Below are 18,011 nucleotides of genomic sequence, written 5' to 3'. Positions count from 1 at the left end.
AAGAAGTTAAACCAGACAATGTGTAGGATAAATAAATCCTTGAATTTTTATTAAAATTTAATACTTCTTCTTTATTTTGTTTTTGTTAATCCAGGGAGCTGACAGGAACAGAAAATCACAAGATGAAAAATGCAAACCACATCAGAAGGCAAAAGCATACAATTAATACACTAATAGCATGTTCATAATTCTTTAAGTACAAATCTAACTTCTAATACAAGATTTGTCAGGTACTTGGCCCAATCAACAAGCCTAGCCAAGCCAAAATAACTCACTGGACTTGCCTCACAAATCCCATGGATCAAACTTGGCTGCATAATAACTGCTCAAAATTCTTTACCAAAAAAATGACTGAAAACCCTGAAAAGTCCAAAAAAGAATGCATTTAAAGGAAAGAGGCGTCACTTGCAAGTTGCATCCTTGACAAAGGCAAAAAATCACAGAAAGCAAAAAGAAGACATTGTAGCAAGACACTGCCAACAGATTTGTACAACAAATAAAGATCAAATTGTGCATGCATGTGCATTTTTCTAGCAGCCCACAGTGCATTTGGAGGAGCCCATAGTGCATTTGGAGCAGCAAATTTGAAGTGGCATATCTTTCCTTGTATCCTTTCCTTAATATATTCATTTTTCAATTGCCATTCCATTCTACTTTCAATTTCCTTTGTCTATCTCTCTATTTTTATTTTTTTTTCTTGTTCTAAGATACTTCCTTTCTCACTACCTTTCTCTTTTTTATTCTACCAAGCACAAATGTTGAATTTACAAATAATTATTAAAGTTAGTGTCAATTGGAAAGGACATATGTTGGAGCATCAGCTTGAGGACTATGAAAGGGGGGGTGAGTTTGCAATTATCTAGTGTAACACGGGGACGCGTCTCCCCCCCCCCCCCCAAAAAACGGAGCCGTCTCAGAGATGAGGACATCCCCGAGACGAGGGGACGGCGTCTCGGCATTTCAGGTGGCACCACTTATGCCACCTCCACCAAAGACAATGAGACATCTCCGAGATGGGGAGACGTCTCCTATATGGGTGCGGGGGGACGCAACAGAGTCTCCTTCATTGTGGGGGGACGCGACGGAGTCTACTTTATTGTGGGTGCAGGGAGACTTGTAGTTTTTGTTTGCATTATAATATTATATACTTATTCTGATATCATGATTCATGGCACATGATACTTACTGTAATCATCTTTATGTCATGACTCATATGATCATTGATTACTTTTAGATAGTAGAATCTAGATACTCATACTATTGATCTGAAGATTGATATATAAACTAATATTTGCTGATGTTCAATGTCAATGTTCATTGTTTGTTTGTCATTTGATCATGAATCATCATGTTCCAGTTCAAAACTTCAATGCAATTTTCAATTTTAATTTTTTATTGTTTAAGTTTACTGGTTTTTACATCTTTATATGATTATATCAAGTTATATTGTATAATTGTAGTACATCTTTTCATAACTAGCATTTTAAGTACCATATGTCTATTATATACACCCCTACTCCTCTTGCCGCCGCGCCCGCCGCCCCCCCCCCCCCCCGGTCCCCCGCTATCATCCCCCCACCATTCCCCCGCCGTCCCCAAATCAAGGTCCCTCTATCCCCTCGTCTCGAAGACTTGTCCCCCCGTCTCGTAGGGTGGTGTAACTATGCAAATTAGTGAGGGAAGCATTAAAAATCTAAACCTTACACATACGCTTCGCGTAAAGGGTTTTGTCATCAATGACTAAGCTGTTATAGCAAAAAATCAACTTCCTAAAGCTAATTTTTGGTCATTTTCAGTTTTTGGAACATATCTTCTCTTTTAACTAATGGATTTCTATATTCTCAAATCCCCAACAATACCCAATCACAGAAATCAATCAATAATTGGTATCAACTAACAAAAAAACTAACTCACTAAACTATTGCTAGTTAACTGAACAATAACCCTCAAATAGTTAAATTAGCTAATATGTGTGCACAGATATAAGATCAAAACCTAAAACAATCACTTATTCTATTAAGTGATTTCCTAACTGACAAACTTAGTTGCTTCTATAAAGAGACTTGTTTGTTCTATTCTAATTGGTAATGTGTTAGATGCTTCATTGTAAATGAAAGATCGACAACATTGACCCCTTCATTCCAACCACAGACAAAGCGCACATTCAATGTTATGGAACATTACAAATCCACCTTTTCCTAACTTGCTTACCCACAAGCAATGCAGTGTTGGATGTTCAAGTATCTTTTAACACCTCCCATGTAGCATCCTCCCTGTGAAAGCTACTTCAATCGACTAAACATCTTATGGCAATCTTATTTTAGGATTTCTTCTCTCATGAGTCAATTACAACCTTTCTAACCAATATGAATTTCCCTTCATCACCTAAGAATAGCAAATCAACTAATGGTACAATGAGTTGGTCTAGTGCTTTTTTTGTTAAACATAAGGAAAATATTGTGAATCCAACTGCCAACTAACAACTCCATGTTATAGACCATCTCACCAAATCTCCTAGAAACTCTGTATGGTCCACAAAAGTGGGATTTAGGTCTTTCAACCTCTACTTGATGGAAGTCTACCTACATGGTTGCGAGCAGAGAAAAACCATATATCCAACCTCAAATGATCTCTGTGTTTGGTATTAATTTTCTATATAGCTTCTGTTGATTTTGGGCATGTTACCAATGATTTTTAAATGGCATCAAAACCTCAAAATGTCTCAAATACACTACAAGTAACCAATGTTAGTATCATGTTTTCAATGAACACCAAATAGCGAAGGTAAATGCATCATACTATAGGTCATGAATAATTTCATGCCATGCCAATGGACATGTAGTGAGTTGCATTATGGCATTGCCCTCCAATATGAAAACACTTCATCAATGTTGTTTGTTGATCTCTGACATAGTTCCTCAAGTACCATTAGACAAACATATTTACTATGTCTAAAAATCAATCCAGGGATGATAATTGGTACTACGAGTGAGCTTGGTCCTGTATTAGGAGTAAGTTTGGTCCTAGTCAAGCAAAAATAACTCCCATCAAAAGTTGTTGAGGAATTTGCTAGCCCTAACACTAAAAATGGACTTGAGTGAGCCATGTAGACAAATTACTTGTTTGAAAATAAACTTAACTACCTATTATGCTCAAAACCCAACAGAAAAGGAGAAGAAATGTGTGTATTTAGTTAACAATTTGCTCGGACAAAAATACAATCCTTGATATTTAATTCAGGAAGGCTTATCATAAAATCCATTGATATACTTTCCCATTTATGATTGGAAGTAGCAACCTGCTGGAAAGTATGCTCGAAATTATTCCATTTGCAAGTCATGCACTCTCTAATATCCCCACTCACATCCTCCTTGAGATGCTTTAAGTAAAAGCTCTCTCGCCTATCAATATGTCTTTTAAAAGCCAAGGTGAATAACCATAAATGTATTATTATCTTCTCCTTCTAGGTTTTGGATACAAGAAGTATTGTGTTCTTATATAAGATACAACCATATATGATCTGAAAAGTTAGGAGCAAATTTGTTCTTAGTATATGTAATGTCCCTTGTTTAGTTAATTTAATCTTTTCGGCACAAAGATCATTCCTATATTTCTCGTTGACGATGTGATGTTCCCTTTTTTAAATAGGATTTAATGATTATTAATAATAATTTTTAAAAAATTAAAATATAACAATTAAAATTTACTTAAGTTAATGAAGGGTCAAAAGGCATAAAATGAAAAGTTATCTCCCTCAAACATGAGATATAAAAAGGGGAGAGAAGGAGGAGAAAAGGGAAGATGCCAAGCAAGGAAGAATTAATAGAAGAGGTAAAGAAAATAAGAAAATTACTCCTTCAAATGATAAAAGTTATGAAGGGTGCTGACTCTTTGAAAAGGTAATAATTATGAAGGTTTGTCACTCTTTCAAAGGAGGACAATTATGAGGGTTGTGACTCTTTCAAAGCACATAAATGGTGAAGGGTTGTGACTAATCCAGAGAGTAATACTTGTGAAAATTTGCGACCTTTGCAAAGGGCAGGCATGATGAAGAGGTATGACTCTCCCCCACATTGGAAGATGTAAAGGGGAGAATGTACTGTTTGAGGAGAACAATTTGGAAAGCAAAATATTATTTTAAAAGGCAACAATGAAAAGTGGTGACCCAATTATAATGAAAGGTGGTGACCATTCCACCGGTAAAATAGAAAAGGAGATTTCATCCAAGAACAAAAGGGGCAACAATAAAGGAGTATTATTCAGATTTTGGGAACAGACTAATTAGAAGAGTTCCATTTTATAAAGGAGATTGAGCTAAGAGATAAACCTGATAAGAGAAAAAAAACTTCAGAAATTTATACCGCTTATCTCATCTTATTCACGATATAATACATGTCTAGATATATTAATTCTCCAATTTCATTTTGGATTTGAAAATTTAGGGCATGGTACATGGTCATCCCAAAAGGGGACACTACTAAGGGGAAATTGCAAGGAAAATATTTTAATTAATTTCAATTATATGGACCTGAATTAATCAGTGTAACACCAGCGTTGGGATACGTTGTGGACACTGGAATAAGTTTTTGAACAAGGGGACAAAGGGCCTCAATTTTAGGATGGCAGCAAGGGGCAAAGGGGTGTTGTACACTATACATATAGAACTTAAAATGATAGTTATGAAATGATGTTTCAGTATAACATACCAAATTGAAATACTTCAACCTAGCAAAATTGCAACACGAACCAAGATCATTGAACATTCAACATAGTAGCATAGTACATACCCAATAGTAGCATTCGAAAATCAAAATTCAAATAGAGATTCAAGTTCAATGTCCCGGGAATGGCATGGTTGTGGAATGACGAAGGTGGAGGTACTCGGGTACTTCAATTACCCAACACGGGGACGTCCCAAGGACAAGTACTTCAATGTTTTGGGAGGGGTGTGAGTCCCCGGGTTTCACAAGAGTTAATTTTTTTTTCTCAAATATGGTGAAAGAGCCAAATGAATATTAATAATACCAAATGATTGTCCAATGGGGCGTGGGAGTCCATCGTAAGAGAATATTGTAACTCACAAAGCATTTGGCCATCTCTACTTTATGATAGATTGTAAGATAGGGTTATGACAGATTCTATTACAGCTCGTGATTGGGAATTATAGTTAGCATCTGTGAGGGAGTTACAAAGAGCTTATTTTGGGAAAGAATCTTGAATAAATAAAATGTTATCCTTTTGCATGTTGAAGGAACATCTCATTATTTTTATGCCAATTGTAAGTGGGTGAAATAAGATCATTTTTACCATCTGATAATAGCCAAGAATAAAGGTGAGGTTATGAAATTTCTTTTAAAGGGCCTATTTTGAGTATTTAAATATGATTATGTATCCTTACATGTTGGGGCTATAAGATCTTTGCCCCAACTTCTAAATGAGCCAGACTACTACTCCAATTGTTATCATTACCAATTTATCAGTTTTCTTCGCCGCTTCAGTACTTGTGTTCAACAACAAGTATTTCTGTTCAACACCATGAATTCTTGGAGATTGGAGGACAAAAAATCTATGATTTCTCAAGGAAAATCTCGCACAAAAGTTGTATTTGCACTTCAAAGCATCGTTTATATTTTTAATATAGTTTTTAGTGTTGTTTTATTTTCAGAATTGGCTAATGAGCTCCACTGATTTGTGTATTCAATCTCTAATTTACAGGTCATGATAGCTAATAGGAAACGACTTCCTCACAGTTGTATGGACATCATAAAACAAAAAATCTGTAAATGGAAAATTATCAGCTAGATTCAATATGTTTGCTATCCTGAATGGAAGCAAATGTCATTTTAAGTGTGCAATGACTTAAACAATTGGTAATGGCGTCTTTTAATTTTCAAAATTAATAATGGTTTTTAGTTCAAATAGAAAAAAGTAACTTATAAGGATACGCCAAGTGAAATTGTTACCTCCCAAAGGATTAAGAAATTACTTAGTAAAAAAGGTTCTTATAGAATAGTGGCACAGCAAAATTTTGTAGAAGCACAGGATGTTAAACTCAAGATCTGTTAATGTTTCAAGAGATCATTTAACACGATTAAATAGACTTTCAAGAACCCAAGGGTATACCTTGTCACCCCTTCCCTGAAAAGACAGGTTGCAGCTTTAATGGATGACATTAGGGCTATAAATCAATAGAATGCCAACCTTTCAAATAACCCTAGGAGACCTAATTAATGGGAATTTAGTAAATTCTAAGCAACAATCTTTTCGGTAGGGCCGGCCTCATAAAGAATAAACTTAAAGCGAATTATATAGGACTGCCTTGGAATTAGTTATGTAAACCCCCATGCATTGAAGGGACAACCAGAATTGATAGGTGATGTTCTAGGGCCAACCCCATAGTTAGTTGAAGAGTTGCATCCTTTGCTAGATGAAGAGTTGCAACTTCCTCCACTGAAATATATAAAAGGAAGTAATTCTGAAATAGGAAAGGGCATGGAGTAAACACACACACACAAGTAAAGATATATTGACCAGGCAGAAGTGAATATATAAGTACTTTCATAAAGGATATTACCAATCAAAATTCTAATAGGGAATTCTAAAGTCCGGTAAGGTCCCAACTGGGGACATTACATATTATTTCTATTCAAAAAAGACTTAAGCAGATTGTTTCAAACCTTGAGAGCAGATATTATTGGCAAATTACTAAACGCTTAAGAGCAAAAATTATCAAGGGACATCGAAGTATGCACAGCGGTAAAGTAAAAAGCACAGATTCAGATCAGAAAATATCATTGTGAGCAACTGCACGAACCAAGATCAGATTCAGGATTATTATACCAAACAGCTAATAGCATTAATGACTCTCTTTGTGGATAGATCCAGATGGGGCATTACACTCTGAGAATACAACACTTATTTAAATAATCTGTGTGTGCACCACTGTAAAGGATTTCCTGAAATTCTTCAAGGTGAGTTCTTCTGTTGTTTGCCTAAGGGTTCTACAGAGCCTCTGTCTGACATACGTTTAAATCAAGTTGATATTGGAGCACTAGCAATTACTCACAGATGAATAAAGAATAAACTGAAAAGGGAAGCCCACAAGGATCTAAATCAATAAGCCAGTCTAATTATTTCTGCATAAATACTTTACACACAATTTAATGTAAAAGGAGCTAGTTCTTTAACAGGAATAACAAATTCAGAAACCATTCTTCAGGTCACAATGAATAGCCAATACAATAAACATTAACATAATCATAAATCAAACAAACTTAAGATCTTCCATTTGAACAAGACCTAGAAAGCATATAGCAAGCAGCAAAAGCACATAAATACAACAGAGAATTCTAAATTATTGGGTTGTAGATTAACCACAAAGATGAGTTACCTGGATTGATGTAAGACAATGAGCAGCTCTAATAGCTCTTGATGCAAGCACCTCTCCAAATCTGCAACAGAGAAAATAAATTTGGGGCAGGCACACATGTTAGCAACATTAGTCAAATAATACTGACAACCGAAAAGACCATACAATGGAATAACAGATCAATAAATTATACTCGCAGGCATTCAACTTTGGCAAACATTATATAGCAGATTACTGTATCATTTTCTAATCTTCTATCAGTAATAAAAGGCATGTGTGTATGCTGTGACACTTACGTTGCCTCTTCAAGTGAATAGATACGAAGCTCATAAACCACCTGCTGAGCAGATATTGGATGCCGTGTTGGAGATGTTGCTGTCCCTCCAGGACCAAAATTTGACTGAGACAGCAGACCCATATCAGACTCCTGAGATGGAAGTACACACGCTACACAAGCAGCTAGGAAACGCCCACAAGGTGAAAAATGTGCCCCCATTTCACTGTATCATCCAAATTATAAACATAAATTATCCTTAAGTTGAAGTATGAGTTATCAGTTAGAATTACATCAAGCATGTAATACAGATCATTCATATGTAAATAGCATTTTACAAGATAATTCCATGTAAAGACAAGGTCAATTTGCAAAGTGATAGGACTAGTTTAGCACTCAAAGGAGTAGCTCATCAGCAGGAGAGAAAAATCAGACAGGGGTTGGCCTTGCATCCAAGTATTTTTTGCTTTGATATTATAAACTGTGAAATGCAGAAATAAACATCTGAAGCATCCTTCTTAGGTGAAAAAGTTATCAAATATGCTGACTACAAAAGTTAATTTCAAAGTCTCGGTATAAAGAAAAATTTGCATAACATAATACAGACATGGAAAACAAATTCATTTTTTAATATATAATAAGACCAGCCAGTGTTGCAAAAAGCACAATAAGGGATTTCTAAATGGTTTGAATCATATCAAACATAACAAGAAAATTCAATGCAGGATATGGAAATGTTATGATGTTCAGCTCTACAATAATATGGTATGGTTGCACAGCACTTGTTTCCAAGTATTTATAGCTTCATATTGCATAGACATTGCACAATTATTTAAAAGCCAATAATGCCTTCATAGCTAACATCACAAATTTATCCATTATAACTTAAAATTCTCAGCAACTGAAACGCAGTGAAGTGAATTGATAGAATACCTGCATAAAACTGCATGTGGTATGATCAAGCGGCATGTCTTTGAATCAAGCGATGCACAGGGGTTCTTAATATCATATGGCCATATTCTTAACTTAACAGTGCATGGTAGCTCGGCAGCTGCAGCAGTAGCAGCAAAAGCTTCATGTGCAGCTGCAGCTTCAGCGGTACTCAAAATTGGTTGTGCACTTTCAGTTCCAAGATGCAAACCCAACCCACTACTTGCCTGAGAGTGTAATCGGGAACGTGATCGATGACGCCCAGCAGACCTTCCATGAATTCTGTCTGTGGGCATACTAGCAGCCAGTGTAGCTGATGCCAATGACACTGAAGCATTCTGTTGTAACTGATTTGCAACAGTGATACGAACATCGGATGGAATAGCTTGCATGTGTGTAGGGCCACTTGTAGGTAGGACTGGATGTAAACCAGCTTGTGTCTGACCCATCACCCACCCCTGCAGGAAAGAGAACTCCCAACCAGGCTGATCTCCAAGAGGAAGAAACTGATTAAGTTGCCGACCCCCTAAAAGAAGCTGAACATTAACATTTTGAGAAATATTTAAGGGCCAGAGAATTGAACTTGATCTTATCATTTGACCTTCCTGGCTTGAAGGTGACCTGGAAATTGAGCTTTCACCAAGTTCTTCATGTCCAGGCTCAGCTCTGTTTAAAGTTCCAGTTTGATTAGACACATCTGAAATACTGACAGAATCCCTTTGATAATCCGTCATATGCCTTTCTGCAGCTCTCAACAACATGTCAACCCCAGACTCATAGACAGTGTTTTCTGGCTCATTATGCTGCCTACTATTAGTCATGTTCTCAGAACCTCTGCCAGGATTTAGCGATTCGGAAAGCAATTCCCCAGTAAAAGTAGAAGTATTCGCATTTTCTGGAACTTCCATAGGAGTACCCCTTGCTTGCAAATCTAGTTCTCTCACCAATTGTAATGTTTCTGTGTTTTCAGCTTCAGAATCTCTTGCATTAGAATCAACCCGCAAGCCATCAGATTGTGAAAGAGTCATGTTATTTGAGCCTATAGTGGCATGAGGCCACAGAAGGCGAGGAAATGGCATCAAGGGTCCTAAACTAGGAGTAGAAATGGGATTTGAAGAATCTCTGCCAATATTGACAGGTGTGAAGAATACATCAGGTGGGGGGTATCGTACGTATCCATGAGATGTAGCCAGTGTCATTGGAGAATCAGGAGCATCAAGATCATTAACCTGCAAGCTAAAAAGCCAGATTTAGTTAAATGTAAACTAAATGATTCGATCCATTATTTCCTTGTAACCAAATTACTGAGCAGACTTCCTTTATTTTCCTTCTGTTTTCATTATCAACTCTATCGCAAGATTGATTTCTTCAAATAACAAATTACATTAGAAGAGACAAGTTTCAACACCTCAGCAGTTAACAAAATTGGTGCAGCATGAGGATGAAAATGCACAGCACGTAGAGACCGACGAGTACGAAGTACAATCATTGGTACAGATGCATCTCCTTTTGCACTATGACGCCAAATATATAACTGGTGAATTGTTAAAAACGTAAGTATCCAACTACAATGCTCAACTCAGTTCAGTCAAACAAAATAAAGAATACAAGTAAAGTCCATGTTCTACTGATTTTGAAGACAGCCTTTGTTTACAGAAATACAAATTCAATGCCTATTTCTATTACCTTGTGACCAGAAGCAACAGCTAGTAAATCCCCATGAGCATGAAATGCAATGGAGGCAATTGGGCGATCTACAACACAACAGAATTTACCAATTATTTACTGCAATATTTTCAACACTGCAAGTCATGAGAGTTTTGAAGTAGCAAATACTAACTTGCACTATGTCAGTAAAACCTAATCTAATAAAGTAAATTACAAAACTCAACATGAATCCATAGACGCATTATATTACTGAAGTCACGTGAACCAATGCATTCTGCTGTATTTGCATCCCAAAGGCGTACTTGATGATCCAAACTTCCACTTGCAAGAATTTCCTGACGAAATGGATGAAAACGAACCTGCAATCACTTCCAAACCAAAGACAGATTCAAACCAAAAACTTGAGAGGTCTTACCCTAGGCAAGGTCAAAAATCAACAGTGCCCACTTAAAACAAAAATTTCCCGAAGAATACAATAATGCAAAGAAAATCATTCAGCAAGAACTATATGACCATTACCCTACTTCTTGATGAATAACCAGAGGATACAACTAAGAAAATTTATACTTTTCAAGAAAAAATCTTTATTTTTAAGCCTTATATTATAAATCCAAGGAAAGTCAAATCTGCGTGAGTCACCATAGATTTTCTCACACATAAAAAGGGAGTCTTTAGCAATTAAGCCATCAACCGTTTATATATCTTTATTACCATTAGCACAAAAGTTATAACAGTGACAACAATGTGCTGGGCTTCTCAGTATTAGGGCTCTGTTCTCTGTGGACTACTAAGTTGGGCATGTTCATTGTAGTTCTCTATTGCCTCAAGAGGAGTCTACATTTCTCTTTTTTTAGCTGCTTCTGGGAACAGCAATTTCAAGGGTTTGTTTTGAAATTTGGAAAGGGCATCAGTTTCAGTAAGATAGCCTTTCGATTTGTTTTCTATGCTGCGAATTTTAGAAAACTCTGGTATGAATTTTAATAGCATAACTATCTAGCACCGGGTCTCCAAGTGCATTGACTTCCTTTGCCAAGTGTTCAGACAGCCTCTTCTCCTTTCAATATTATCACTCTCCATATTTTTGAAGTCCTCTGCTGCTTCAATGGCTTTCCCAATGGACCAACATGAATCTAATAACACCTCTGGCATTGGATGGGAAGCCATCTGATAACAAATCATACAAGAAAGCTCTGACCAGATGAATAAGAAGCACCAAACTGCACAGATGGCAACAATTTTTTTCTCCCTCACAGATTGGGACCTGCATTCTGTTCTGCAAGCTATGACTGACCAAGGACGATCCACCCCATCGTCATTAAGAGTGTCCATATCATTTAATTTACTGTTCAGTTTTGCTTTAAAGAGTCCTTCAATAATCATTTAGAAATTCATTGCCCATGGAACATTATAGTGGATCTAATTACAATATTAATCTATTACATGGTTCCACACAATGTTATCTCAAATCCCAAATTAGTTGATTTTTATTATTTTGGGCATCTTCTCAAAATTTTCATTCTAATGCTTACTCTTCCATGTAAATCAAAGAGTTTTTTCAAAGATACCAAACCTTTTTGAATCTTGTTGGTTTTCAGGTTGACTGTACCTTCCTCTTCATACCAAATGGATTCAATGCTTAGTTACCAGGTTCGGACCCAGCTGCCTGGATCTGAATCCGGGTTCGTGTGGGTCCGGGTTCGCTGTGGGTCCAGGTAGGGTCCACGTTTTGGAATGTGGGTCCACCCAGGTGGACCCTGCCCAGACCTGTAGCGAACCCACGACGAACCCAGGAGGACCCACGGGTTTCTCTTAATTTTTTGTATATATAATGCACATATATTTACTCACGAACCCAAACCCCAAACCCGAATCTGTCCCCGAATCCAAATTAGCAACTGAGATTCCATGTGTTGTTTTCATTTATAACTTGATCTTTTACCATTGATTCCAAAATAAAAGATTTGTAATAAAAAATACCGAATTGTTCACACTACATGACACACATAGAATTGAAGCCATCTCTATTGAAACCTTTTCAAATGTAGTGAAAGCCAAGAAAAGCATCACAGCTACATATTAAGGCAATTAGAGTCAATTAAGGCATTATCTCATTATTAATATTTAAAAGTGGGAATATTCAACTGGATCCCAAACTATTCAAGCAAACTTACTCAAAAACGTACAATTGCACCAACAGTAATACTCACTTGTCTTATTATAAACTCATTCACCAAAGACTCATAAAATTCTCACCTTGGTGCCAGATTGCAGATCGCATATCCAAGACTAATCTACATATTAGACAATATTATTGGTGCAGAGAAATGGTGATCGTAACCCTGCACAATATGGCTTCCCTTTCGGGTCAATTAAGACAGCGTCAAAATGGAATCCTTCTTTCCACTTAGGCCTTCACTCTGTCAACATAGGTTGTCACCATTGTCTTCTTCTTCTTCTTTGCAGTTGGTTGCCTTTGTTCATTCTCATCACTTGATGCTTCTCTAATTCTCAAAACATGTACTGCGAAATCTGTTCTCGCACATTGACAAATTTATTAGTTGCATTTGTTCAGTGATCAAATGTTTCATTGCACACTCTCTGCCAGTAAGAATTCAATTCGCCACTCTTCCATGGCAACTAAATGCGAGAAAATTCAACAGGAATTTAACTATTTGAAGTTCTTTATGATTCCTTGTTCATTAACAATCCATAAATATCTGGTATGCTATACAATTCTAGCATCAAAGGCTTGCATGTGAACATTTGATCATTCTCCAGTAGCATTTACTTTGGTCCCATCTGATTAACTCCCGTTTCTGTCTTGGCTCAAGTTACTCATAATCCTTAGCACATTTCATAAGACATCAGTTAGCAAGTGTTCCAGATTCACCCATTCTATAATGCGTATTTTTACAAAAATTGTAATTCCCCACTTTTAGCAAGATTGTTCTGCGAGTTTTGCCCAGTTTCTGAGTTTTCCAGTAAGTTTCAAGAGGGCTGGGGAGAACTACCTTCTTGCAGTGCAGAGGTTCAGTCTTTCTTAGTTTCTGTTGATGACTTTGAGCCCAGATAACATTATAAATTGCACATACACTTTCTGAAGCATTTTCAAACTCTCGAAATGTTCTCCAAACTTCTTTAAGGGCACAGTAATTTGGTTTTTGATGCCTTGGCAGTGTTTTCTGCAACTCAGATGAGAGTATTTAAATATGCATTTAAGTTTGAATGTTTAGCGTTATTTTATCGCTTATTTATGTTTTTAGATAGTCACTTTATGGCCCCTCAAGTGCACAGCTAGGGAAAGGGAGCTTACACAATTACTTCGTTAATTTGAAATGTGTTTTTGGTGGGAAATGAATAATTTCAAATTTCAAATGGGCCTATATTTTCCTTCCAGAGCTATTAAAGAATGTTTGGGCTCAAATTTGCATGTTGAAGAGTACACAGAAAAAGGTTGCTAGATTGAACGTGTGTCTTCTTCCTTCAAACTTGTGAGAAACAAAAAACCCTCATTGGATCACTATTTTTGGATTTGATAAGCATTGGACAATCTAGATGGTCTAGAATGGTTCTACTCAGGGATCACCACTGATTTTCAGAGTTATATATTGGGGTTCCAAAAATGAAGATTTTCCTAGTGTTTTCAACTGTAAATTTCTTGGGTATGATTCACCTTCTTTCAGATTGGTTTTGGTTTGTCCTTTAACAGTGCTGCTTGCAGAACTGTTGCTATTTCTCTGTTTTAGGCAATTGGAGAAATGCCTTGCTGGTAGTACAGGTTTGCTGGGTCGCTTTTCTGCCTATTCTGCAGCCATCTCTTACTTCATTGCTTCCGTACAAGGGTTTGTTTGTATAATGAGTGGATTTTAGTATTGATTTTCCATTTCTGTTATCAGGCACCAGCCTTTCATTGCTCCTCAGTGGCTGTTTCAGAGAGTTTTGAGCAGTTTTGGCGGTATCGGAAGCAGCACCAATGTTTATGCCAACCAAACAGGCTCCTGGTAGTCATGGTGTGGGCAGAGTAACGAGACTCACCATGAGTCGGGCCGCCTTCTAGTTAACCGAGTCGGGTTGCTCTAGCCAGATCAAAATGACCCGTAACCCTGGCTCAGCAGGTCACCTTGAGAGACTTACATGACTCTCCTGACCCGGCCACGGCTGAGCAAATCTGAACGCCAAATAAACAAAAAATTTGCTAGTTTCATTTTAATGACAGCAGAGGAGCAGAGAGCTACAGCTGATCCTAGTGGCACCTCACAGGCAGAGGCTATGGCTAATCAGTCATCCAACACCTACCTTTGACACTTTACTAGGAGGCACATTATAGATTATTCTGAGGCTGAGGGTGAGGACGAGCATGAGGACTAGGATCATAGCTATAGACTTGTTTTAACTTTTTGTCTATCTTAACGCATGTTTGGAACATTTGATGATGACTATTGATGTCATGGATTTCAAGGATTTGATATACATTTTGATGGGTTTCATGGATTTTATATATCTATTTTTGCTATTCCTTCAACTACAATTTAGTATTTACCTTTGTACTTATCAATGTAATCAGTGTATGTTTATGTATGTGACCAAATTACCTTCTATTTCATCATGTTATTGTGTCTTTCAGCTTTATTCAATAATGGGTGCATGGAATGTTCTTTAAATCCTTAAAAATCTCTAAATGTCAAGGGTTTTGTCACTTTTCCAAGTCACCGGCGAGTCCAAGCCGAGACACGAGTCGAGTTACCCTTGCAGAGTCAGGCCCGGGTCCGAGTCTCGTTACTTTGGTGTGAGGGTTTCAAGTTGGGGCAATTTGTTTTAGGAACTTATTCATTCTTTTTGGAGGATACCTTGTCTATGGTAATTGATTTTTCAAGTTTTGGCACTTATTCACAGTTTTTGGCAAAGTTCTGAATTTTGTAAGGCTATCGCCCCTGTTTCCATTGTTGGTTCAGTGACAGAATAGACTGAAAATTTATATCAGTCTTGCTGTATGTTAACATCCCTATTGATTGGTGACTAGGGTCACTGGGGCTCTAGGGTAATGTTGTATGTCATTGTTGATGAGTGTTTGAAGTGCTATCACCTGCTGTGGGTTATATTTGAGACCTGAAAACAGTTATGTGGAGGTGGGTGAATTTGAAGGCAGCTTTGACAGTGCTTGGCACATTCCCTTCTATTTGTTTTTGTTTTAGAGGTTTGACTAGACATAGATGAGTTCCTAAAGGCTTAAAGTGATAGATTTTCCCTATAAGAGTGACATAAAAGTCCTGAAACTTCTATTTCTGCTCTAATGGGCCTGCAATGTTCCCTATCTGTTCTAAGTTGCTTTAATGTATTTCAATGTTAATGCTTTAATCCAGCAAGCTGGTGTTGAGCTTGAAGTAAATGTCATTGTATTGCCCAGATATTGTAATCGGCATTGTTAAATTAATACCCATTTATCATTTATTGCTTTGTTTATGTTGAAGCTTTATGTTGGCAAGAATTCGAAACAAAAAATTAGGGTGGTTATTACAAAAATCCTTACTGTAAGTAGAAATGGTTGACCTGCTGTTTTCCCATGAAGAACAGAATTTGTACCATTCATTATAAAGCCCCTTGAGCTCATCAATTGATAAGTAGGAGAGAATTTTCCACAGTAAATCAAATTGTGATATTGCTATCAGGATTCAACTGTGTAGTCTTGAATCAAACAAATTGACCCAGGTTTCAGAAGTAGTGGTTCACAAGAACCCATCTCTAATGAGAATGGAATAAACCATGTTTTCAAAAGTCAAAGTGAAACTGCTGCATTTCATACCTCTATGTGCAATACCTAATGCTGACTTAGAAGGCTGTAACATGCTCTTTAATAGTTCAATTTTCTAGAACTCTTTTATCAATCATAATTTTGGCCAGGGATTCTCCGGTCATTCAAATAAGGTAGGCTGAATGGTTATCCGTTGTAACGTCCCCTTTTTGGAATTGCCCTAATTTTTAATCTAGAATCACAAATTCCATTAAAATAAGAATTTTAAGATGGTTAGAGATATAACTTCACCATTTATAATGCCCTTTAACAAGCTAAACCCTGATTTAGGACTTGCAATCACCAAATAAGAAATAAGTATATGCAAACTGACTATATTGTTAGTGTAATATAATCTGTCTATATAGTTATGGATTCTCACAACAATTAATCTATATGGACTATCCTTCACAAAGAATGCCTTTGTATGATGCAACTCATGCCCATTCCACCACAGCACCCTTGCCTTTATATGATGTAGCATGGCCCATTCCATTGCAGGCCTCATTTCCTTGCCTTTGTATAATGTAGCTCAACCCCATTCCACCGCAAGACTCTTGCGTATGATGCAGCATGGCCCATTCCACCGCAAGACTTATCCCTTGCCTTTGTATGATGTAGCATGGTCCATTCCACCGCAGGACTTACCTATTTTGCGAGGTATTAATACTACTTTTCATTGTTGCGTTTCAAAATAATATATTCTCCTAGTTCTCTCCTTTTTTGATTTCATACTCAAATGGAACATTCTCCTCCTTAATATCTCCTTCGAGTGTAGGGAGTCCCATACTTTCATTTGTTAATGCCCTTATAAAAGGGTCAAACCCTTTGGTTACGAAAAGATACATCTGTTTGAAAACAATTACTTCCCCTTCACTTCTTATTCACTGTTCACCTCTCTCAGTAATCAAATCTGGCTTTACTACTTTTCAAATCAACACATATCACATTTAAGATCTGCATATCCCCTTCTTATTTTCTTCTTCCTTCTCAAGTCTTATTTCAGATCCCTCCTTATACTTTTGTTCTAAAACTGCACTAGATCTTCTCTATCCTTGTTTTGCCCCTTTCATTTGATCTTTCTTCTCCTTTATATCTTCCCATGTTTCTTCCCTCTCAAGTCTTATTTCAGATCCCTCCTTATACTTTTGCTCTAAAACTGCACTAGATCTCCTCTATCCTTGTTTCGCCCCTTTCATTTGATCATCCTCCTCCTTTATATCTTCCCATGTGTGGGAAAGGTCAATTATTTATGCCTTTAAAAAGATTTGTGACCGTTCATAATTGACCCTCTTTTGAAAAGTCACAAACCTTAATCATAAACCATTTGAAGAGTCACAACCTTCATGATTACAACACTTTCAAAGAGTCACAACCCTATTGAAGATTCCCAACCCTTATGAATAATCACAACACTTCACCTTTTGAAAGTTATTGTTACATCCCAAATTTTGCCTAATTTAAAATAATCTCATAGTTGTTGAGAATTCATGTGAAGTCCGTTGTACGGTAAAGTTGTTGAAACATTTGATCATGTCAAATGGAATTTTTGGTTGTTTGTTATTATTTCATATAACATGTTGGTTAATCATTATACTTGAATTTCATGTGACATGTTAGTTAATCATTATACTTGAAATTGGAAATGAATATTATGGAAATTGAAAATGATTATGTGATATTTTAAAATCATGGAAATATGTTATTATTCTGGGAATTTCCTTTTGCAGGAGATGAAGGGGGGAAGTATTGCCAAATCAGGAGTTAGGAATGGAGCACCAAATCCACTAATGAACCATCAAGTACGGAATCCAACTACCTTGACTAATGATAGACGGCTTGGCAAGCAAGAGAAAACCTTGGACTGCCATGAGCTAACCAGTTATCATATATTATTAAATAATAAAGGAAAACTGCTAAGCATTAACAAATTTGTGACCTTTATAGTTTGGGAACCTTCTGTCATGTAAAGCATGTTTTAA

The 18,011-nt window shown here is 36.8% G+C and overlaps 1 protein-coding gene across 2 annotated transcripts in view; it reads right to left on the bottom strand.

Annotated features, from left to right (window-relative positions):
• LOC149543329 (uncharacterized) overlaps positions 1 to 18,011 on the bottom strand; it is a 72,151-nt gene that overhangs the window by 13,147 nt on the left and 40,993 nt on the right. For both annotated transcript variants that reach the window (XM_089798156.1, XM_089798157.1), the window contains exons 5-10: positions 10,492 to 10,600; positions 10,260 to 10,327; positions 9,982 to 10,107; positions 8,577 to 9,802; positions 7,666 to 7,869; positions 7,391 to 7,451 (exon numbers count right to left, since the gene is read on the bottom strand). In XM_089798156.1, coding sequence (XP_089654282.1) covers positions 7,391 to 7,451; positions 7,666 to 7,869; positions 8,577 to 9,802; positions 9,982 to 10,107; positions 10,260 to 10,327; positions 10,492 to 10,600 — 1,794 coding nt within the window. The remainder of the gene's footprint in view (positions 1 to 7,390; positions 7,452 to 7,665; positions 7,870 to 8,576; positions 9,803 to 9,981; positions 10,108 to 10,259; positions 10,328 to 10,491; positions 10,601 to 18,011) is intronic.

This window comes from Cupressus sempervirens, chromosome 8 (assembly GCF_028749045.1).
Source record: "Cupressus sempervirens isolate cs-2001-9-10 chromosome 8, ASM2874904v1, whole genome shotgun sequence".
NCBI classification, from domain to species: Eukaryota; Viridiplantae; Streptophyta; class Pinopsida; order Cupressales; family Cupressaceae; genus Cupressus; species Cupressus sempervirens.
This window is presented reverse-complemented; position numbering and strand designations above follow the sequence as displayed.